At 60.1% G+C, this 20925-nt stretch overlaps 3 protein-coding genes across 4 annotated transcripts; 1 reads left to right on the top strand and 2 right to left on the bottom strand.

Moving 5' to 3' along the window:
• Positions 1 to 623: 623 nt before the first annotated feature.
• Positions 624 to 3970, top strand: RARRES2 (retinoic acid receptor responder 2). The gene is made up of 6 exons (XM_029233403.1): positions 624 to 744; positions 1679 to 1876; positions 2107 to 2211; positions 3162 to 3257; positions 3428 to 3563; positions 3760 to 3970. The coding sequence occupies exons 2-5, from the start codon at positions 1703 to 1705 to the stop codon at positions 3551 to 3553; spliced, it is 501 nt and encodes a 166-aa protein (XP_029089236.1). The 5' UTR covers positions 624 to 744; positions 1679 to 1702; the 3' UTR covers positions 3554 to 3563; positions 3760 to 3970.
• A 177-nt stretch (positions 3971 to 4147) lies between these two features.
• LRRC61 (leucine rich repeat containing 61) lies at positions 4148 to 16075 on the bottom strand. Of its 2 annotated transcripts, XM_029233399.1 has the most exons (3): positions 16013 to 16075; positions 15436 to 15588; positions 4148 to 5641 (listed from the first exon to the last, which is right to left on the bottom strand). In XM_029233399.1, the coding sequence occupies exon 3, from the start codon at positions 5478 to 5480 to the stop codon at positions 4704 to 4706; it is 777 nt and encodes a 258-aa protein (XP_029089232.1). In that variant the 5' UTR covers positions 5481 to 5641; positions 15436 to 15588; positions 16013 to 16075; the 3' UTR covers positions 4148 to 4703. The 2 variants fall into 2 exon arrangements, with proteins under 2 accessions (XP_029089232.1, XP_029089233.1); XM_029233400.1 differs by lacking the exons at positions 15436 to 15588; positions 16013 to 16075 and adding an exon at positions 10521 to 10732.
• Positions 10707 to 15439, bottom strand: ZBED6CL (ZBED6 C-terminal like). Its single transcript, XM_029233401.1, is given in 2 exon segments — positions 10707 to 11130; positions 11133 to 15439. Coding segments are annotated over 2 exon segments (606 nt in total). The 5' UTR covers positions 11362 to 15439; the 3' UTR covers positions 10707 to 10753.
• Positions 16076 to 20925: the final 4850 nt, after the last annotated feature.

Genomic DNA, 20925 nt, shown 5'->3' with positions numbered 1-20925 from the left:
GGGATTTGGGCAGTTAAATGAGGTCCTCTCTGCGGGAGATCAGCCCTGGTGACGGACACACCAAGTCCCAGAGCTTGTTCTTACTTGCTCAGGACCAGCAGGAGTTGGGACCCCTGTCTTCCCTGACTCCCCATCAGCCTTATGAATCCCACCTCACCCTTCACCACATGAGACGCTGCAGTCTGTCGCCACCATGGGTGGGACGTGATCCTTCACGACTGGACATGTTTGCTGGTGTTGGAGGTGGTCAGACACCAGAGTCACCTCTAAAGGAGACGGCTTCCCTCTCAGAGCGGCTTTAGGGCGCGGGAAGCAGGGAGAGAGATCAAATGACTCCTCAAGGTCTCATGTGGTTTTGAGGATGTCTGTGTTTCTGGCAAGAATTTCCTGAAATCAGTGTCTCGGGGACGCTAGGGACTGGTCGCCCGGGAAGGGCCTAAGGAAAGGGCAGCCCTACCTGGGGGGCAGGGCAGTCCCACATCCGCTGCGAAGAGGCCTGGCCAGCCGAGCAGAGCCGAGCCGGCCAACAGCTGGGGCTCCTCTGCGGGGGCAGCGGGAGGAGAGGGGAGGGGAGGGTGGGATGGGGAGGGGAGTCCCGGGAGGGGGGGGGGGAGGAGATGGGGGCCGACCCGAGAGACGCCGGAGGGGGTGCCGGGAAGAGGCTGACAGCCTGGCCAGGAGTAGGCCTCGGCCGTGGCCTCAGGAGGGGAAGCGTAGGAGAGACCCCAAGGCGCAAGAAAGGAGGTGAGGGGGGGAGAATGGCAGGACAGCTGGACGGGAGGATGGGGCGGGCAAAGGGCGCAGCTCCAAAGGGCAAGATTGGGCAACTTGTCTGTGAGCCCTCTCTTCAAGGCAAGACCCTGGTAGCTTTTCACCGCGGGGGTCTCACTTTCCACATCTGTGGCTTTCTGGTCCCAAGAAGACTGTACAGGCAGAGTTCCTGGGGAGGGTCCAGCCCTCAGGAGACCCCAGTCATGGATTGGGGGGGGCGGGATCAGAGGGCTGGGAGAGGGCTGGTGGCGAAAGCTCCAGAAAAAACAGCTAGGGAGGGAGGGTCTGCTCCGGAAAGAAAGCCCTGGTGGGGCCGAGGAGAGGCCCGCATTTCTGGGGTGGGGGGCTCAGAGGGCCAAGGGCACCGGGCCATTTCAGCACAGGGAGGGTTAAGCATCCTCCCACTTCCCACCGGCTCTGGGCCCCTCCCTCGTGTTTACGTCCTCCCCAAAATATTCAGCCTCCAGCTGGCCTCCATTCTGGGCCTGCCCCTCCCCACCTCCAGTCGGGGGGCGCATGCTGAGGGTCAGGGCCCGGGACCCCACAGAGCCAGCAGTCTGGGGACTGGGGTCAGAGAGAATGGGAGAGAAGATGGGCCAGAAAAGCGGGGGAGGGCTGGAGGGGGCAACAGTGCTGCCCCCAAGGCTGGCCTGAGGACCACAGCCAACTCAGCACCTACCCAGGACAGGGCCAAAGCCGCCCTGAGCTGGACCTGGGAACAGTGGGGGCAGGGGAGGGGAGGGGAAGGGCCAGGGGAATACCAGGGGAATCTCTGCAAAGCGCCACTCCCTGTCCCTGCACCTCTGCCCAGAGCTCTACCAGATGTGGTCCCCAAGCCACAGGGCCCGGGAGTTGGTGGCTCCGCGGGCTGGCACATGAGCTGAGGAGCCACACATGCCCTTCGCAGGGTCAGGGGGACTAAGGTGAAGCCATGTGGCAGCTGCTGCTCCCGCTGGCCCTGTGGCCGGGCGTGATGGGCTTGGGCAGGGATGAGCTCACGGCGGCCCAGCACCTGGGCCTGCAGGTGGCCCTGGAGGAGTTCCACAAGCATCCGCCCGTGCAGTGGGCCTTCCGGGAGACCAGTGTGGACAGTGCCATGGACACGGTGAGCGGCACCCCAGGGAGGGGAGGGGGATGGTCGGCACATTCCCAGGGAGGAGGTACAAAGGCACTTGGGCCCCAGAGGCGCCCAGCTCTCCAGAGAAGGGCCAGCCAGCCCAGCCATCTCCTGGGACTTGCTGTCTCACGGTGGGGGGGAGGGAGGAGGGACAGGTCACGTCCAGGAAGGGCGCTGCCTGCTCAGCTGACTGCTGGCCTTCCTCTGTCTGTGGGTAGCCCTTCCCAGCCGGGACCTTTGTGAGGCTGGAGTTTAAGCTCCAGCAGACGAACTGCCGGAAGAAGGACTGGAAGAAAGCTGAGTGCAAGGTCAAGCCCAGTGGGGTGAGTGAAGGCACGTGCGTGTGATGGGGCATGCGCTCAGCGCGGGGGTGTGCGACTGGGGTTCAGTAGGAGATCCAGCGAGAAGCCTCAGGTTGGAGACCCCAGGGCGGAGCAGCCTCCCTGGCAGCTGACTTGCCTGTCTCGGCTGGTGGTTGTGATGGTTGCAGGTGGGCTGGGGGCCTGGACAGGCAGGAGGGGGGACGGCTGGGCTACCCCCGAGGACACGTGCTCTTCAGAGTGGGTCCACCTTCCATGCCATCCAAGTTCCTCTCTCAGGCTTCGTGTCACCGGTGGAAGAAGGCCATGGTATGGGCTTCGGGTGGTCCCCACCTTAGGCCCGGTGAATGCCCCATTTCCTGTGTGTTTTCAAGTGGAGATGGCCCAGCCCCAGCTGATTCCTAACAGGGCTTGATTGTCATCAGCCACCTTGGGGGCAAAGTCACTGCCATGGGGGCGATCCTGGGGCCGGGAACGCAACCATCTGGTGTCCAGTCTCAGCTCTGCCAACCACCAGCCCTGTTACTTCCCAGGTTCTTTGAAGGCCTCAGTTTCCTCCATCTGTTAAGGGAGGGACTGGATTATACTAGTGGTTTTCTAGACTTTTATACCAGGACCATTGTGTTCAAATCTTACAAGAAAATACAAACAAATATAACAGATGACAGCAGAGCAGCTCAGGTGGAAGTCAGGTGGGGAGAATCCACCTGGACGAGGAGTCCCACCTACACACACACACGCGCGTGCACACACACTCAGGGTTCATAGAAAACTGCAGGATGGTCTGACTTCCGAAATTTCCCGGTCTGAGGGTGGGCTGAGCCTGGAACCACCTGGCCTGCCAGGGGAACCCCCATTGTACACTGCCCCCCAGCTCCCACTCTCACCCTCGGGGCCGCAGGCCTCCCCTCACTCACCCGTTTCCTCTCTGGGCTCTATGCGCCCCTCCCCAGAGAAAGCGGAAATGCCTGGCCTGCATCAAGCTGGACCCTGAAGATAAAGTTCTGGGCCGGATGGTCCACTGCCCCATAGAGACACAGGTTCAACGGGTAAGAGTGCGCGGAGGACGGAGCAGAGGTTGGGGAGGGAGCTGGTGGACAGAAACTGGGCCTGTGGGAGAGGTCGGAGGCGGAAGCCTGCATGGAGGGGCGAGGAGGGCTCTGGGCCTGGGGGATGGGGGCGTGGAGGGGGCACAGCCTGAGCGTTGCGGCTGCCGCAGGAGCTGCAGGAGCTGCAGGAGCGCCAGGAGGCCCAGTGCAGCAGGGCGGAGCGCGCCGGCGAGGACCCTCACGGCCACTACTTCCCCGGGCAGTTCGCCTTCTTCAAAGCCTTGCCCCCCAGCTGAGGCCTGACTGGTAGGTGGCCCGCCAGGAAGGAGGGAGGAAGGATGAGGTGGAGGACAGCCAGGTGGGGCAGGGATGGAGAGGAGGCTGGAGCTGCGGCTGGGCTGCGGGAGGCAGGAGGAGAGGGGCTGGGAGCCTGAAGACAGCTGGGACAGGGCCCAAACAGCCCCGTCATACCCAGTCTTAGTTTCTCTTCCCTTCCCTCTAGAATTTCCTGGAAGCAGCGTGAGGGAGGTTAACAAGTGAAAGCCCGCCCTCCCTTCTCTTCGCCCAGGGAGGACTGTCCCATTGTCCCTAATAAAAGTGCTCTAGAGCTGCGTTCTCTCCTCCCCTCGCATTCCCTCCCTCCCTCCTGAGAGCAGCGGGAGGAAAGGGCCCCAGTGCTCCAGCCTCACGGGGAGGAAGCAAAGCCCCGAGAGGGTGAGGGCGAGGGTGAGGGCGAGGGCGAGCACGATGCCTCCCATCAGAAGGACACCCAGTAAGCTGTGTGCTCCTCCTTCCCCAGGAAAGGCCAGAGGCAGCAGGGACCCAGGCTCGTTTTCAGGGGCCCACGCCGGGGAAAACGAAGCACGCCCACATGCAATGACAGGCAGAGATGCAAATTAAAACACGAGTATTTAATGGGGATTGGCACGGGTGGGCATGGCAGTGGAGGCTTCAGGGAGACCCGGGACTGGGGGGCATAGCACAGGGTCACTTGCACAGGCCAACCTGGAAGATGCGGCTTCCACGCTCCGAGCTCTGCCGCGTCCTCTCCCAGGACGGGCTGGGCAGGAGGCTCGCCGTCCTTGCCTCTCACCTTTAGCCTTAGGACCAAGCAACTTTATTCCACTAAGCCTCAGGCTCAGGCAGCCAGGAGTGGCAGCAGCTATGGACACGAGGAGACCAGGCCTCCTCCCAGGAGCACAGCGTAGGTGCAGAACAGCCTCACACGGTGCCAGCTGCCTGAGGAGGGTCCAAGGGAGCTGTGTCCCTGATGGATGGGTGGGGAATTTTCCCTGAGGGAGGTGTGAGAGGGAGAGGGGCTGCTCTTAGGCGAGGGGGCCCATAAGACGCCCGTGTGCAGGGCCAGTGGCCAGCATGATGAAACCATGAAGAAAAGCAGGGAGGCCACAGCGTACCAACCCCAAGGGCCACGGCCACAGGGCGCATTCAAAAGACAAAGGAGGTGGCGTGGGCAGGGCTGAGCGCCTGCTCGGCCTGGGCCAGACTGTCCCTGGCTTGGCGGTCCAGGTCGTGGCACTCCTGCAGCGTGTCCTGGAACTGGCGGCAGGCCTCCTCCAGGATGGAGCTGCTGCGCGTGGGCCAGGACTCCCAGTAGCCGGGCTCCACCCAGGGCTGGGCCTCCACGGCTCGCGGGCCGGAGCTGGAGCCGGGGCGCAAGGAACTGTCCAGGTCCCGGCACAGCTGGTAGAAGTCACTGCCGCGCCCGCTCACGCGCTCGCCGTCGATGACCTTCAGGCCGGGCAGCAGCTCTCGGACCGAGGCCCAGTAGGAGGGGCTGGCGCACAGCGGGTTGCTGAGCCGGGCCGAGGGGTCGCGGAGCCGCAGGCGCTCCAGGCCCGGCAGCGCCGCCAGACACTGCAGCTGCCTGGGGCCGGCCAGCAGGTTGCCCGCGGCGTTGAGACTCTGCAGGTTCTCACAGGCGGCCAGGGGCTCGAGCCCCGTCAGCCGGTTGTTGGCCACGTTGAGCACGGCCAGCTGGCGCAGGGAGGCCAGCGGGCCCAGCTGGGTGAGCGCGTTGCCCGAAAGGTCCAGCCACTCGAGGCCCAAGCACTCCCCCAGGCAGCCCAGGTCCACCAGCCCCAGGCCCTGCAGCTTCAGCAGCAGGATGGACTCCAGGGCGAACTCACCTGAGCGCGCCTTGAGCAGCTGAGGGGTGACACGCACCCCATCGGCCTCTCCCGACTTCTCACCCCGAGGCTCCATGAGACGAAGTGGGTCCAGGTGGCCGGGGCCCCGGCAGCTCCGTCACGGTGACGCAGGTGCCACTGGCGGTCAGCGGGCTGCTCACCCCAAAGGACGCCCCGTCCACTCGGCCTGGGCTGGACGCCTGTCTCCGACACCCCCGCTCAAGGGCCAGCAGGTCCCTGAGGAGAAACAGTCAAAGAGTAAGCGGGCCTCTGAGCGCCTCAGTGACCGCCCAGCCCCCACCGCCAGGGCCAGAGACCTAGACGGCCCGGCGGGACCCGAGGACAGGAGTCCAGGGCGCAGGAGGGTCAAGAGCCCCTCCGAGGGAGGTGGGCCAGGCACAGGCCCCTGCCTACGGGGGTCCTGACCCGGCCCTGGCGGTTATGGCCATGCTGGATGGGATTCAGGCCCGCCTTTACCAATTCTTCCCGTCTCCCAGATCTGCTCCGGCGACACAATCTCGTTACTTTCCTTTCTCGTAACTGCTCACGATGACCTGTATTAACTCTGAGGTGTTTCCTTTTAACCATTTACACTTATTTTTGAAGAGATAACAGGTCACCATCATCGCCAATCTCGTTTCCTTCCTGGGAGAGCCATGCATTGGCAAACACAAATGAGAGCACCTGGGCCTCCTTGACAATTTTTTAAAAAATCAGCAATGAATTCAAAGTGGTTTCCACGTTCCATGGGCCAACTTGTGACCTCTGGTGGCAGCTGTGTGGCCTGAGGGCTCAGCCTTCAGTCCTTGATGAGGAAACTGAGGTCGAGGGAGGGAAGGGACAGCGGAGGCACAGGGAGTAAGTGGCAGCACTGCCAGGCCCCTCACCTTTGCTCCCCGAACCTGCCTGTCAAGACCAGCTCTTCACTGTGGCACCAACAGAACAGTGCCCATTGCTGCCAGCCAGATAGCGTGGTTCCAGCTGCAAACACGGGCAAAGGGGGGTTGGGGAGGGGAGGCCGGGCAGTCAAGGAAGCCATCCTGGAGGGAGGGGCAGGGTGGCACCTATGTTGGATCCAGAAAAGGGGAGGGAGGGTACTTTCTATTCGCCAGTGGCCGTGGGGTGGCAGAAACCCAGGTGTCAGTGCAAGACAAGAGCGCGAGGCAGGAGGCCGGGGGAGGGACGCCGGCGATGCCGAGCAAGCGCAGAAGGCTCAGGGTCTAAGAAGAGAGGAAAACAAGCAGACCTCTGCTCCAAGTGGCAGCTCCCCAACCCCACAGACTCTGGCCCGGACCAGGCCAGGCTGGGTGAGGCCTGCAGAGAAACAAGGAGCCATTCACTCCTGCTGTTTACAAAACCTGGGGCTCCAGAGCCTCCGCCAGGCCCCGAGGCTGCGTTTCCATAGCAACGCCACTCCTCAGGCCCCCTCCAAGGAAATCAGACCCAGAGCTCCTCCCACACGCCCCAGGATGCTGGTGAGGCTGCTAACACATCTGACCCCCACCCCGTCTCTGAGAAGGGGGCCCTACATCTTTCCCCAGCCCCCCTCCAGTCTTCAGCAGCCCAGCTCCTTCTTCAGTTCTACCAACGTTTCTGTCCAAAAGGCATGGAGGCACCCGCTAAGAAACCTGGTCACTCCGGGGTAGCATCTGCTGGGTTTGTAAGCAGCGAGCGATGCGGTCACCTCCACGTTGGTTAAACCTGCTCTGGCCCACAGGGCACCGGGCACCGGAGATGGGCCATAAAAGCACTAGCCAGATAGCCAGAGACGAGGACCCCGCCCGAAGGCGAGGAGGGAGGAGGACGTGTGCCCGGAACCTGGCCATGTGACTGGAGGCCGGGCTCCCGTCTTGCACTTGGGGTGTCCTGTGGCATCGGCCTCAGGAGGCAGCGACGAGTCCAGGATGACGGGGTCCAGGCACCGTCTGTGAGAGCGAGGCGCAACGGGCCAGCCTCGGGGGGACACCACCTCTTCAAGTATCTGCGGGCCTCTCTCCAGGGGTGCGCACATCCTCCCAGCCACTACGTTGGGGGTGAAAGCGGTCAGGGAGTCCTGGTGTACAGCCAGGGGCTGAAGTCGGGCGAACACCCACATGCTCGAGGCTGAACGGAGGGTACCGATGAGCAGCCGGGGGTGGGGAATACAACACGCCAGGCCTCCAGGGAAGAGCCACCAGCCCCGTGTCCAGATGCCCCGCCGCCGCCGGGGCGACGGGCTGGGGGGGAAGCGGTGCCCTGAGGAGCCCCGCCAGCAATGGGGATGGAGGTGGTGCGCAAAGGGAGAGAAAGAACAAGGGGGCGGGCAGAGAATGGTGTGCGCGTGCCCACGTTCTGCGGAAGAGGACAGGGGAGCGGGAAGATGGCACTGGGACTGGACATCAGGCCTCCTGTGCCCCCAAGGTCCCATCTGGCAGGAGACACGTGCCCCGCCAGCACTTGGCTCTGTGCCCTCGGCCCTGGGTCCCACGCCCTTGTCTGCAGTTAGATGAACAGCACCGCAGTCAAACCCTGATTCTCCAGCGTGTCCATGACCTCTGCTCCGCTCCTGTGCCCCGCTTTACCCCAAATCTGCACACTTCAACCAGGCCGGGGCCCACACGCCTGTGCAAACCCAGCCAACGCAGAGGCCAGCAGCGGACAGCAGGCTCCGCGCAATGTGAGAATGGCTCGTCCACATGCAACAGCGTCAACGTTCCTCTAAAAAACCAGAATCACCCTGGTCCTCTTATGGAAATGAGCGAACAGAGGCACTAGCCCAACGTGTGTCTGTGAAAAGGACTCGGTCACACGGACAAGGCTATGACTGAAACAGGTAACTCTGGATCTCTGGAGGGAGGCCCATCTTCCCTTGTTCAGAGCCAGCAGTTCTGAGTCTCAGTTTACCTATGTAGGGAATGGGCCAGAAGAGGATGCCGTGAGTCGCCAGGGCAGGGCAGAGCCAAGTCTAGGGAAGAAATGGTTCAACTCGGAGCAGCCTCAGGTGGACAGTCACCTGGCCGCTTCGGTGAACTGGGGCCCCTTCCTCCGCCCCATTCCCTCCCGACCACAACCTAGCGCAGGGTTCTCGGACCCGGCACTGCCGCCATCTGGGGCCAGGGTAAGTCTCTGCTGCGGAGGCTCCTCTGTGCGTCCCTGTCTTCCACCCACGAGAGGACAGTGGCAATCCCCCCACAAGCTGTGACAACCAAAACATCTCCAGGCGTTGCCCAATGATCCCTGGGGGACAAAACTGCCCCCGGTTGAGAACCACCTCTCCAGAGCCCAAGCCCCCAAGCTCGGGACCGTCAAGCTTCTCATCTCCTCCCTTTCACTGCCCTCGTCTTCCTCACACCCCCCAACCCTGGTGCCTCGCCGGTCCAGGCCTCCCCTCTCCGAGAACAAGGAGAGCCGCTGAGGGGAGGCCACACGGCAAGGGGACAGTGCCTCTCCCAGGAGGAGCTCGAGGGGTGGCAGCACTGACCAATACACGGCCCCCTGGACTGCTTTAGTTAGGGCACATGACATCCTGCCCCCACCTGACCTACTACACCCGAACCTGCGAGGGAGGGACAGGACGCCTCAGTTTTAAGATGCTCTCAGGTGATTCTCGTTGAAGTCTGAGACCCACGTGCAATTTAAGGAACGGAGGCAGGGAGACAGGGAGAGGTCCGGGGCCGGGCCCCGATCTCACCACCCAAATGCACTGGACGCAGAGTCCAGACGTTAAGGGAGCGCAGCCCTAGTCCCAGCCTCTCCCCCAGGCGCGCTGGCCTCTCCTCACAGGGAGCCTATGCAGACATGCCCTGCAGCAGCTGGGGAAGAAGACACGACCTGAGCAGTGTGGACGTGAGACTTCACTTCCTATCGTGGTGCTCCGACCACTGAACGCAATCTGTGTAAAGCCTTATTCAAGAAAACGCCATTTACACTGTTAAACTGAAAATACAGCATACTAACGAGCACAGAGGACATGACCTCAAGGTAGAAAAGGAAATATGTCAGTTTTCATAGAGGCTGAGTGAAAGGATTACGGTGAATTGTTCCTGCTTCCTTACGTTCTCAGTAACTTCCGAACGTCCTACAGTGAATTAGTCAGTGACACAGGGGAAGCCAGGGGACAGGCTCCCGGGCTCAACTGCACAGCCAGGGCCAAAGTGCAAGTTAGGCCTTGGTGCCTCTACACCTCCCCTTCCCTCTCAAAGTCCCTCTCCCAGTGGCCCAGCACCTCAGCGGAGCTGGACTTGTGTCTTCTGGGTGTGACGAGCCCCGCCCCAAACACTCCGGCCTCACCCTTCCTTCCTTTCCCATTGATCCCACCAGGGCCTGGGCCCCATGCCCTCAGGCCCTGCACTCGACCCTAAAGGAACTCAGGCCTGTCAGTCACTGGGATACATGCCCTTTCTTGCTTCCTCAGACTGCTTTCACTGTAGAAACAAGAAACCCCAAGGCTTCCAGTAGTCTGGAAACAAACTACAGGCGACAACGGCCACGTGATGACTGGGCGTCCCAGCTCTCCTCGATCACACGCCCGCAGGAGCTGGGCGGTACCCTCCACCAGGGCTCTTGGGAACCCCGGGATCCACGGCCAAGTACAGACCCTAAGAAGACCAGTGTGCACGTGGGCACCTCCCTCTTAAAGTGGCTACTCTATCATATTAGGGTTTCTTTCCTTTCCAGGAAGAGTGTCCACGGCTTACCCAGGCCCTAGGTGGCTGAGGATATCCCGCACAGCGCCTGGTTGCTCTCTGAGAACGCAGACCTTGAGGGCCTGCCACCCTGACACACACGGACAAGCCGCGTGTAGGGCCCCTCGCCCAGCGACACTTTCAAGGAGCACCGCGGTCCATACGCTGCGTGGTACAACTCAAGAGTCACCGACGACCAGAGCCTGCCCTCCCGCCCACGTACTGCCGGCAGTGACTCCAGCAGTGGGCAGATGGAAGATGACATCTCCGCGAAAACGAAAATGACAATCTGTCAAGAACTGAGAAACTGTCCTCATTCTTTTCAAACAAGTTTTGGAGCCTGGCTGTCCCCGTCTAATGTCCTAGGACGTGACACTGTGCCCCCTCCCGTCATCTACGCAGACTTCCCACAGGCAGCTTCTCAGGGCATCAGACCCTGCGGTCAGACTCACCGGCCTGCGCGCCTCGGCCAGGTCCCTGCTGGGGAAGATAAGGGGTGCGGGTGTAGCTCGGGAGATGCTCCAGGTTGGTCTTCGAGAAGAGAAGACGCTCAGCCGTCTCCCCTGGGAGAGGGGAGTCATGCTCCACGATGGTGGCCAGTCTCGCCAGGTCTGGCCGGACATCCCGCCGCTTCTGCCAGTAAGCAGGCGGTCCTCCTGGGCCCCCACCGTCTCGTCTCGCGCAGCTACTTCCTGCGGATGCTGCTGACCAGGTGGCTCTCCGTGGAAAGGGAAGTGCTGCTCCCCTCCGAGACCAGCAGCCCCCCGCTCTCCACCTGCTCCGGGAGTCTCCTCTTCCTCTGGCCCAGCAGCAAGGACCCAGAGGTCCCACTTCTCTGCTCGGGCGCTTCCCGGCCCTTCCCTTCGGCCCCAGGGCTCCCGGCTCCTGCGCGGCTCAGGGGCGTCCACACGCACAGCAGTGGGGCCCTGCAGGGAAGGGGAGGGCGGCAGGAGTACTCAGACACCACGAGCTCCTTCACCTCGTACGCGAGAACTTGCTTCCAATGGTTGATGTCGGCCCCCTCGGGGAGGGCAGCCTCTATCCTGCCCTTGAAGCAGGGTCCAGCAGGGTCGCCAGCACGAACTCCTCACGGTGGAAGAGCTCAGGGAGCTGGTGGTCTGTGGAGAGCTGCAGGGCCAGGCCCTCGGCCAGCGGCACGGCCGCGCCCATCTCCCCGGTGCTCCGCTCCTCAAAGCGCCCGTGAACCTGCGCCAGGAAGACGTGCAGGTAGCGCAGCTGGGGCAGCACCAGGCTCAAGGCGGCCTGCGCGGCGCTCGCCTCCCGGACCACCATCCAGAAGGGCTGCGGGAGCTTGACCAGACTGTCCGTCAGGCTCCGCAACACGGCCGACAGGGCTGCCCCTGCCTTCCCCAGCTGCCGTTTCTCCAGCCACTCCAGCAAGTGGTAGGCGGACACCCAGGGATGCGAGAGCCCCAAGAAGGGCTGGTGGGCTGGGAGGCCGCACTGCCGCTGCAGCTGGGAGGAGCCGCCAGGCTTCCACAGAGCCTTGGAAGTGGCTGCAGCTGGCCCTAGCCGTGCCCAGCATGATCTGAACACTATGTTGGTGACACAGAAGTTTCCCACCAGGGAGTCGAGGCAGTGGGCGAAGCGAGGGGTGTGGGTGTAGCCCCCCGTCCTCACGGCCTGCTCCAGACTCGGGCAGCCGCCCGACACCAGGAAGCCCAGGCGCAGAGCTGTGGCCAAGCCACAGAGGCTGAGCGGCCCCTGCAGCTCCCGCGGCCCGTCTCCGCAGCCCTGTCCAGGGGCAGGCGTCGGACCCAGGCGTGGCCTGCCTCCTCGGGCTGCCTGACGCCACCTGCCGGCCACGCAGCTGCGTCACCCCACAGTGGGCGGTGACAGCCGCGTAGTCCTCGTCCGCGACCCGGGCTGCCACAGAAACAGTGAGGTGGACGCGGCCGCCCTCGGCCCACTGCATCCCCTGACGCACCTGCTCGCCCATCGCCCCGTGCAGCAGGGGCAGGGCTTCACGGGAGAAGAAGGCTGGAGACGGCAGGCGGTAGCAATGGTCCACCTGGGCCCTAAACCTCCTGAAGAGCGGGGCCAAGACGAAGGAGAGGGGCAGCGCTCTGGCTCCAGGCCCGTGCTCGGAGCTGGCTGGGGGCACACACGTCACCTCAGTCCTCCCCAGCTGCCGTCGGTGGGAGTAGGCGGGGGAGGCCGAGCCTGTACCAGCTGCTCGGGCCCGCCTGTCCGTCACCATCTTCCAGAGGTGAGGCACCCAGCGGCAGCGTGGTGAATGCAGCTCCTCGGGGCACGGCTGGTGGCCCCCGTGGGCAGGTCCTTCTGCTCCTTTTCGGGCCCCCCTCCCCGCTCCCCCCCAGGGTCGGCTGCAGCTGGCTTCCTCCCCACCTCCCGCCCGCGCTTAGCTGCCAAGTGACAGAGCAGAGCTGCAGGCTGGGGCCGCCCCTTAACTCTGCCCTGTCTGACGCTCGGAGGCACACAGTGCACGTGACACGGCAGACACTCCTGCAGTTGATGGTAAAGAAGCGTCTCACGTCAGGCACGGTCTCTGACCCAGGGTGTCCAGGGGGCCCGGGGAGTGCCCGGGAGCCCAGCCCTTGGCCTCGGCCTGCGCGGTCCTCCCCAGGAAGCAAGCGCCTCTTCTTCCGCGTCTTGAGGTGACGCGCCTCTCCGGCCAGGTGGGCTATGAGGATGTCGGCTGGCCTCGCCGCTTCATCCTCACCAGGCTGGCCCGCCTCCAGCTTGTACGGGCTGGCCGCCTGGAGCAGCAGGAAGTCAGAAGGGACCGGACTGCAGCTGAGCCCTGGGTCCCTCGACTTCCTTCCTGCCAGCTCCCCCTCCTCTCGCCTTCCACTTGGACACCTTCCTCTCAGGCTGCACCAGGGGCTCCTGCCCCAGCACGGACTGGAGGCCACTGGGTCCGGAGTCTCCCTCTGGCTTATCCTGCCCAGCAGCAGGGTGGCCATTTGCACAGGGGGCAGCCAGGCCAAGACCAGGCCTCTCCAGGGCAGGCTGCTCTCTTCTCACTGCGGACACGCAGCCCCAGGAGGCCTTCCTCCTGCTCCTCCAGGAAAGCCTGGTCAGGTGCCGGGACCTGCATGCTGCTGCTGAGGCGCGGACTGGTCTCTTCCCCTGCAGGGATAGGTCCCTCCCACTCCTCCTTTGGGAGCCGGGGCTTCTGACTTTGCCGGGGCCACTGCGGCCTCCTCCCCTTCGCATACAAACTCAAGTCTGACCTCAGCCCCTGGCAGGTGCTCCCTGGCGCCCCGGCCAAGTTCAGAAGGGGTGTTGAGAGCTCCGGTGTTGAACATGGAGCCAGGAGAAGCCAGCGTGGCAGGTGGGGTCTTGGCTCTGATCATGGAGGAGTCAGCACACACAGGGGACTCCTGCCCCATGGATCCTGAGAGTGTGTGTTTCTTGTGGGGCTTTTTGACTTTTCCGACTTCTGACGTGCCTGGGAGCTTGGGGCAATGAGAAGACAGGCTCAGGCTGTCCTCTGGCAAGGTGACAGAAGACAAGGCAAGATCTAAGGCAAGATGAAGAGAATGGCTCTCAGCCAGCTGCCTACTCACTTCGGGGCCCACTGACGGGACAGTGAGGCCGGGGGGGAGAGAAGAGAGCAGAGGATGTAAGGGGTAGTAACCATATGAAACCAATCCCAGGACAAAACTCTCCAGACGCCACCTCCGGGGTGAAGCCCGACATTCACTCCTCCAGACCCAACGGAGCAGCCCTCGACCGGAGCCCCCAGCCCTCTGCACAGGAGTGGCTTCTGTGTCCATGTTCTTTGCCACGTTAACTCACACCTCTTTTTTCCTTCAATGTTTATCCAGAGCCTAGTAGGCATTGGCAGTCTTCCTGTGTGATGGATACAGTATAAGGTAGGCCAGGCCCCTGTGTGCACGTGGCCCCCAGGCTGGCGGGGGGCAGATGAGAATAAAATGCCCCCACACACACGGCAGGGAAGACAAGAGCCGAGGTGCAGGGAGTGCAGGGGCGCTGCAGTGGCGCTGCAGGGCTGGGGGACCGCGGCGGGAGGGACCTCACCAAGACGTCAGGCAGGCTTCCCGGGAAGAGCTGCGGACGCTGGCGCTGTCAGCACAGGCCACGGGGGTGTGGAGGCCAGTCTCTGCGTCCTGGGCACCGGGGCCATGCCTGGCACCCGCAGGGCCTCATAAACAGGCAACGTCGCTCGGTAGCGGGGAGCAACGCGGCCCGAGGCTTCCCGAGCCTCTGTCAGAGCACGTGGTATGGGGCAGCTCCTGATGCCGGTGACGCAGGCCCCCAGCGGCCCCTCCCCTCGAAGCCCACTCCTCTCTGGCTCCGGCCCCTGCTGCTCCCTGAAGTGCCCCCGCTGAGGCCCCAGGGACCCCCGGTGCCCCGCCTCAGTGCGCTTCTCCGCACTACAGCACCTGCCCACGCCCCCCACCTGGAATGCTGCTACCCGCAGCTACGGGACAGCACATCTCCTCAGCTCTCCTGTCACCTGCGACTCCTTTTCAGTCTCTGTTCTAGTCCCTCTTCCTCCGCCCGCCCCTTAATGGTGTTTCCTGGGCTTCCTCGTCTCCAGGCCTCGTCTCTCCTCCCACACCCTCTCCCTGACCAGGGCCACCTTCACCGGCTGAGCACCGCCAGCCCCTCTCGGCTCACGACTCCCTCGCAGGCTTCCCCTCACCTGCGCGGCCTACAGTCAACTCGAGCTCAGTAAACAGGACTCCTGCTCACCCAGATGCTCAGACCGCAAACCTCAGCACAGTCCTCGACTCCCTTCCCCACCCCGTTCATTGTCCTGCAGGTGAGGCCAAATCCAGGGCTCTCAAAAGAAAAGACACGTGAAGAAGTCAGAGAAGAAACATGCGGAAAGAAGAAAAGAAAATGAGAGGGAAGGAAAAGCCCAGTGAGCTAGGCTGTGTCTCCTTGGGAAGGAGAAGATTCAGAGTAGAGTAAGATGGCGCAGATCCTGCCCCAGACAGCTGAGCGTGAGCGTCTCTCCAGACCAGAGCGAGATGCAGCTTAAATGGGGAGGTTTAAACCAGAACATTCTGACACTGAGTGATGTTAAACATTCAGAAGGATCACCAGGGATGGCGGGATGGCCTTTACTGGGGACGAGCCCGCTGGGCGGCTCAAGCGAGACTCAGCTGTGAACCAGGGTGGACAACGCGACACTGAGGAGCCCCTTCCAGCCACAGGGGCCTCGGAAGAACCGAGAGGCAACCACGCAAGCCCATCACTCGATGACCCAGTCAGCCACCACCAAACCAGGGGTCTGAAGCTCACGGGAGGTGACGCGGTGGAGGGGCTGGATCAAGGTGTAAATGAAGTACAAGACACCGTCGTGGTCCAGGGGAAGGGCTCTAGATGTCAGAGCCAGAGGGGACTAACCTTCGCTCTTATTTTGATTGAAGAAACAGAAACCCAGAGCAGCAACGTGATGCTTGGTGGCAGAGCGGAGGACCAGAGCAGTCCATAGGCTTCACTGCTCCCGAGAACACAGCACACGGTACTGAAGCCAGGCCTATGTCCCACCTGCTCTCACTGATGAGGGCAGAGAAAAAGAAAATACCTGTGAGTTAGGCTGCAGCCTGGGCTACACCCCAAAGCCTTCGCCTGAGGACACACTAACTGAACCCAGGGCACCAACCCTGTTCTGTTCCCTGACCAGCCTTGTCCCACCAGTCCACCTGTACTCTGCAGATACCCTTGAGCCACTCGACCATTTAACAATACTTCGTCAAATATCTACCATGAGCCAGCACCGTGCCCTGAACATACAAACACAGGATAGTCACTGCCCGGCTGGCACGTGGGGCTCAGGACGAGAAGACAACTTGGAAACGGCTACTGGCACCAGGGCAAGGCAAGCAGGGTAAGTGCTGTGGAGCCAGGCCACGGGCTGACCGAGAGGCAAATCGAGTCTATGACACAGGAGTTTAGATTCTGTCGTGGCAGGGTCGCTTACCCCAGGCTACTGCTTGAGGAACCTCATCCCCTGACAGTCCCCGGGGCAGGTCTGGGATCTTGGGCAATGACTGGCACCCCTTGCTCTTCACTGGAGCACACCAGGATGACAGCAGGGTGGATGCTGTGGAGAGCCAGCCTGGAGTCTACACGAATCTAAAATGTAAAATTTAAAAAGAAAATCACCCACAGACTCCAGGACTTTGATTATTAGTAAGAAGTTGTTTGTGACACTTCTCATAAGAGCTGATACACGCACCTGATACAGCGACAAGGTGGAGACTCCAGGGCCGCATCGGGTGGGACCACACAAGGCAGGCGGCAGGTGCAGCCCTGGGAAGCAGGCGGGGAGGAGGGCAGGAGCAGGTAACAGAGGTGGGACTGGAGCGGAAGGGACAGTCTGGAGAGCCATGCAGATACTTGGGCTGTGGTGTGGAGGAGGAGGGGATACAGAGGGACACCCCAGTCCCTGCTAAATACAGTTCAGTTACAGATATAGTGATTTTGAGGTTCTTCTGGAACAAATCTTCAGGAGTAGATGTGACAGATACAGGGTCAGGGGATAGAAGTCTGAGCTAAAGATACAGATCCGTGTAAAAGTCTCCATAGAAACTGAGGGGAAATACCGGTGGGAGAAGAGAGTGGAGGGTGGTTGCCCAGGCAACACTGACACTGTGGGCAGGGTAGAGGATGAGCAGACTCCAAAGATGCCTGACAGGCAGAGGACAGAGACACAGAAAAACCTAAGTAATGTTAGGGAAGCCAAGGGAAGACTTTCCAGAAAGGACAGACAGGGTCCCTTCAGCAGATGAAGCAAGTGGAGCCCCGGGGCTATGCAATGAGAAGCAGGGGATGCAGGCACTTGCAATGTCAAAGGGTCACGCTTTGGGGTGGGAGGGAAAAGGCTTGGCTCTGTCTCAAAAGAGAGAAAAGGTACAGTGGGAAGAAAGGGAGGATTGATGGCAGGAGTTCCTGAGGGAGAGGGACTCAAGGCACAGGTGGGTGGGTTTATCCTTGCACATGAAACAGAAGTTTTTTATTTTTCCTGACACAGCAAAGCAGGACAGCTATGGTGGCTGGCAGGTCCTTGAGTGTGGGCAGGGGAAGGGCCCAAGGCAGTTATGTCCAAGAGCCTATAGATTCCCGAGGGGTTAGCAACCTGCTGGCTGAGCCTGAGACAGGAAGTGCCTCAGCACTTACACGTGTGCTGGCTCCATGGATTAGAGATTTCCTCCTCACTGCGCTCACCAGGCCTTTTCCCACACGCATGCCCAGAAGCACAGTGGTCACTTTTCTGTTTCTCCTGGGCCTGCCTCACCCTAGGGCCTCATGCAGAGCTCAGTCCACCCTGGGCATTCGATACCTATGCCAGACCTTTCTCCGAGTTTTCACTCTGCCCAGTCCCACCAGCCCCCTCTTCTCTCAGCCCCTGCACTGGGGCCGGGGGTGGGGGGGAGGTGGTGCCTGTCTATCCACCAGACCCCAGGAGACTTCAAAGCACTTGGTGAGCCTACAAGTCCTCGGCTTCTCATTCCCCCACCCGCTCACCTATGAGGAGATGGAAGATGAAGAAAAGCATGGGACCAGAGGAATGTGTGGAAGAAAAAGAGTAGTGCAAACCACTACACATTTTGGGGTTTTGTCCCACATGCAAATTTGACTACTTTTAAACCCTAAGGGACAGATTTTAAATAACCAAGCTTCATTAGATTTCACAATATGCAAAAGTGACATAAAATGAGATGTTTTAAACTACACACCAGCAGAACCCTTTGCTCTTTTCTGCGAGGCTGCTCTCCACAATGGATTGAGAGCATGAAGTCCAGAGCCGGTCTATGGGGGTTTAAATTCTGGCTGCTACCCACCAGCTGTGTTCGTCTGCTACGTGCCTCGGTTTCCGAGCCTATACAACAGGGATAAAAGCATCCACCTCGCTGGCTTGTGAAAGATTAACGGAGTTAATGTACGCATACAGCAGCAGTGTTTAAAGCCACTTCTTGGCACGGAGTGAGTGGTGGATACGAGCCGCTGTCCAGTTCTGGCCTCACCGGGTGTTTCAGGTGCGGGGCACTGGGAAAGGGAGGGAAGCTGGAAGGGGGACACCTGGGCCGCCCGATGGGCAGGTCAGGTCAGGGAAAGCCGCCTCGCCCCCAAGTCTACGTCTGTGACCACAACGCCCCCTCCCCGGCTTACCTACGGCCAAAAGTCTGGCTGGCTAGCGGGGCTGGCGAAGCTATGAAGCCGGCGCAGCTCCCACGGCGGCCGACCGCGCCCCCGCGGCGGGTAGTAAGCACAAGCCATCCGCCGCCCCGCTCGCTCCCACCCCCGCACCGCAGCGGGACCTACCTTGAGGCGCCAAGGGCCCTGCAGAGCTTGGTGGGCGGTCCAGGTTCCGGGGCGACCTCCGGGAGCGACAGTCAGCAGGTCCTCCGCGCCCACTCCTCTCCAGCCGTCAGTACGCTCCTCCAGCAGGCAGCCAGCACCGAGTGCTCAGGCGCAGTGCGCACTTTCCCAGTGCGCAGGCGCAGGCGCAGCGGACGGAAGCAGTGGTGTTACACCGCCTCCTCCGCCGGAAGTCGCGCGCTTTTCTCACCTGACCGGGCCTCGTTTGTACACGTTTAACAGTGCTGGGGTTTTTTTTTTTTTGGCGGGGGTGGGGGGACTTTGTTTCTTTGTTTTGTTTCTTTGTTTGTGTTTAATAGTGCTAGTTTAGCTGTGTGGCCTGGGAGGAAGCACTCGCAGGCGCTCCGGGCCGACGGTGGGCTAGTCTTCCTCCTCCACTGGCGGATTCGTAAGGCCCCTTCCATCCCCGGCTCTGCGCTGCAGCAGTCTGACTGCCCGAGTGCAGCCCGACCGCCCGAGCGCAGCCCAGGGTTTGTGCGCACGTGCGGACGGAAGGGACCACGGTAATGCTAATGATCCGTGTGTCGGAGTTTCGGAGTCTCTTCCCGCCTTGAGGGCTCACCCAGCATTTCATGACACCCACCCTGGGTATCTCCTGGGGCAAATTCCCGGTGACACCGCGGAGGCCTCGCCGACAACCCACGGGTCGTCCGTGCGCGCCTCCACTGAGGTGCTCTGCCAACTCCCCAAACTGAATTATCCCGGGGCCAAAAAGGCCACGTTTCCTGGGCTGAGCGGAGAATGCCTCTCCTCACCTGGTCCCACCTGGACACCAAAGTACCCAACTCTTGTTTCATAGGCTACCTTGAGCTTCTTTCCACCGCCAGAGTCAGACAAATCCAAGGGCCTAGGCTTGGCCACCACCGGGCCTTGGGCAGTCCTCCCTGCTCACCTTCCCAGGGTTGATCTCAGTTCTTTCCATCTCCTTCCAGCACCCCCACTCTGGGCCCATCAACTCCAGGCTGGTGCAGTCCTCCAGCTTGAGCTAAAACTAGGACCCCTGCAATGAGAGTATCTATCTTTGCCCTTTATCAAAGTTATTTTTAATTTTATTTGATTCTCTCCATGCCTCAGAGATGGAGGTATTGGTTTCTCCATTATACAGATGAGGAAACGAGACTCAGTCACACGGAGAGTTAAAGTAAGAGATGGAGGGAGCCACAGATGATTTCACAGTTGTACTGTCGCATGAGGGTCCGTATAAAATGGGCTCAGCTGGTCCCTTTGCAGTGTTAACCCAGAGGCACTCTAGAACCAAGGATGACTTGATTGCAAAACTGGGAGATACAAATAATAAAATGAAAAAACTGTTGTGAAGTGTGGGTTCAAATTATTTGCCCACTTTTAAAAACTGGGTTTGTCTTATTGTTGAATTCTTTATATTCTTTATATACTTATATTTTGTTCAGTCCTTTACATATTCAGGATACAAGTCCTTTGACAAATATGTGCGTTGCAAATATTTTTTCTTAATTTCTTAATTTCTTAATTCATTTTTTTAACGATGGTTTCAAAGAGCAGTAGAAAAGATGGGGCTGTTTTTTATCTCACCACCATCCCCTCCAAACACACCGTCTTCTTCCCTCTCTCTTCCTGGCACTAGATTCTCTAGGATTAGGGGGACTTGTAGCTAAAATACATAAAGAAATTCTATAAACCAATAGGAAAAATACCCCCCCAAAAAAGATAATAGAAAAGCAATCAATATGAACAGGCACATTAGAGAATTGGAAACCCAAATGGTCAACAAACAGATGAAAAGAGAGTCAGGCTCACCAGTGATTATTAGGGAAATGCAAGTTAAAACAAGATACCATTTCACACACATTATCTGATTGAAAAAATAAAAAAGGCTGAATAACAGATGAAGTCCAGGAGTTCATATAATGTTAGTAGGAGTGTAAACAAGCTCTTTGGAGGGCCATTGGGCAATATCTTGTGATGTTGAAAGTAAACATCACCCAGAACTCTGCTCTTTACATGGAGACATACATCCTAAGGAAGTTCCAGCACATTTGCACAGACACATCTAGGGATGCTGATTGTTTATAACAGGAAGACCTGGAGTAATGCAAGTGTCATCAACAAGGGAGTAGAAACATAACATGTATATCACCCTGGGCTAGATCTATCTGTCATAACACTGCATCAGTCAGCTATGTCACCATAATCCTGCATAATAAACACCTGAAAACCCTGACTTGGAACAACAAGCATTTATTTTTTTGCTCATTTGACTCTGCTTCTGCTGAGGTTTGGCCAGACTTGGCTCCAGGTCATTTTGGGATTAGTCTGTTCCCCATGTTTCTTCGCTGGGTAGGCTGCCCAGGGCATGCATTTCTCATGCGCAAGCCATCTGCTCTATGGGCGCCTGGAGCTGGAGACACCCTGGGAGCGTGTACATACAAGTCCCATCAGCCATTGGTTGAGGAGTGTGCTGATGGCAATAATTTCCTGACGGCACTTCCAGCCTTCGGCACAGGACATGAAGACTGCTGGCAGTTGGAAGTT

Source organism: Monodon monoceros, unplaced genomic scaffold (assembly GCF_005190385.1).
Source record: "Monodon monoceros isolate NGI ecotype Baffin Bay Population unplaced genomic scaffold, NGI_Narwhal_1 Super_Scaffold_2, whole genome shotgun sequence".
Taxonomy (NCBI): domain Eukaryota; kingdom Metazoa; phylum Chordata; class Mammalia; order Artiodactyla; family Monodontidae; genus Monodon; species Monodon monoceros.
Note: the sequence above shows the minus strand (reverse complement) of the source record. Positions and strands in the feature narration are given on the sequence as shown.

What these genes read in the sequence shown, in the direction of transcription:
- RARRES2 (XM_029233403.1), top strand. Translation starts at nt 1,703, where the DNA reads ATGTGGCAGCTGCTGCTCCCGCTGGCCCTGTGGCCGGGCGTGATGGGC. An exon ending in GCAAGGTCAAGCCCAGTGGG is followed by an intron (nt 2,212 to 3,161) that starts GTGAGTGAAGGC and finishes GCCCCTCCCCAG; the next exon opens with AGAAAGCGGAAATGCCTGGC. An exon ending in TAGAGACACAGGTTCAACGG is followed by an intron (nt 3,258 to 3,427) that starts GTAAGAGTGCGC and finishes CGGCTGCCGCAG; the next exon opens with GAGCTGCAGGAGCTGCAGGA.
- LRRC61 (XM_029233399.1), bottom strand. Translation starts at nt 5,480, where the DNA reads ATGGAGCCTCGGGGTGAGAAGTCGGGAGAGGCCGATGGGGTGCGTGTC.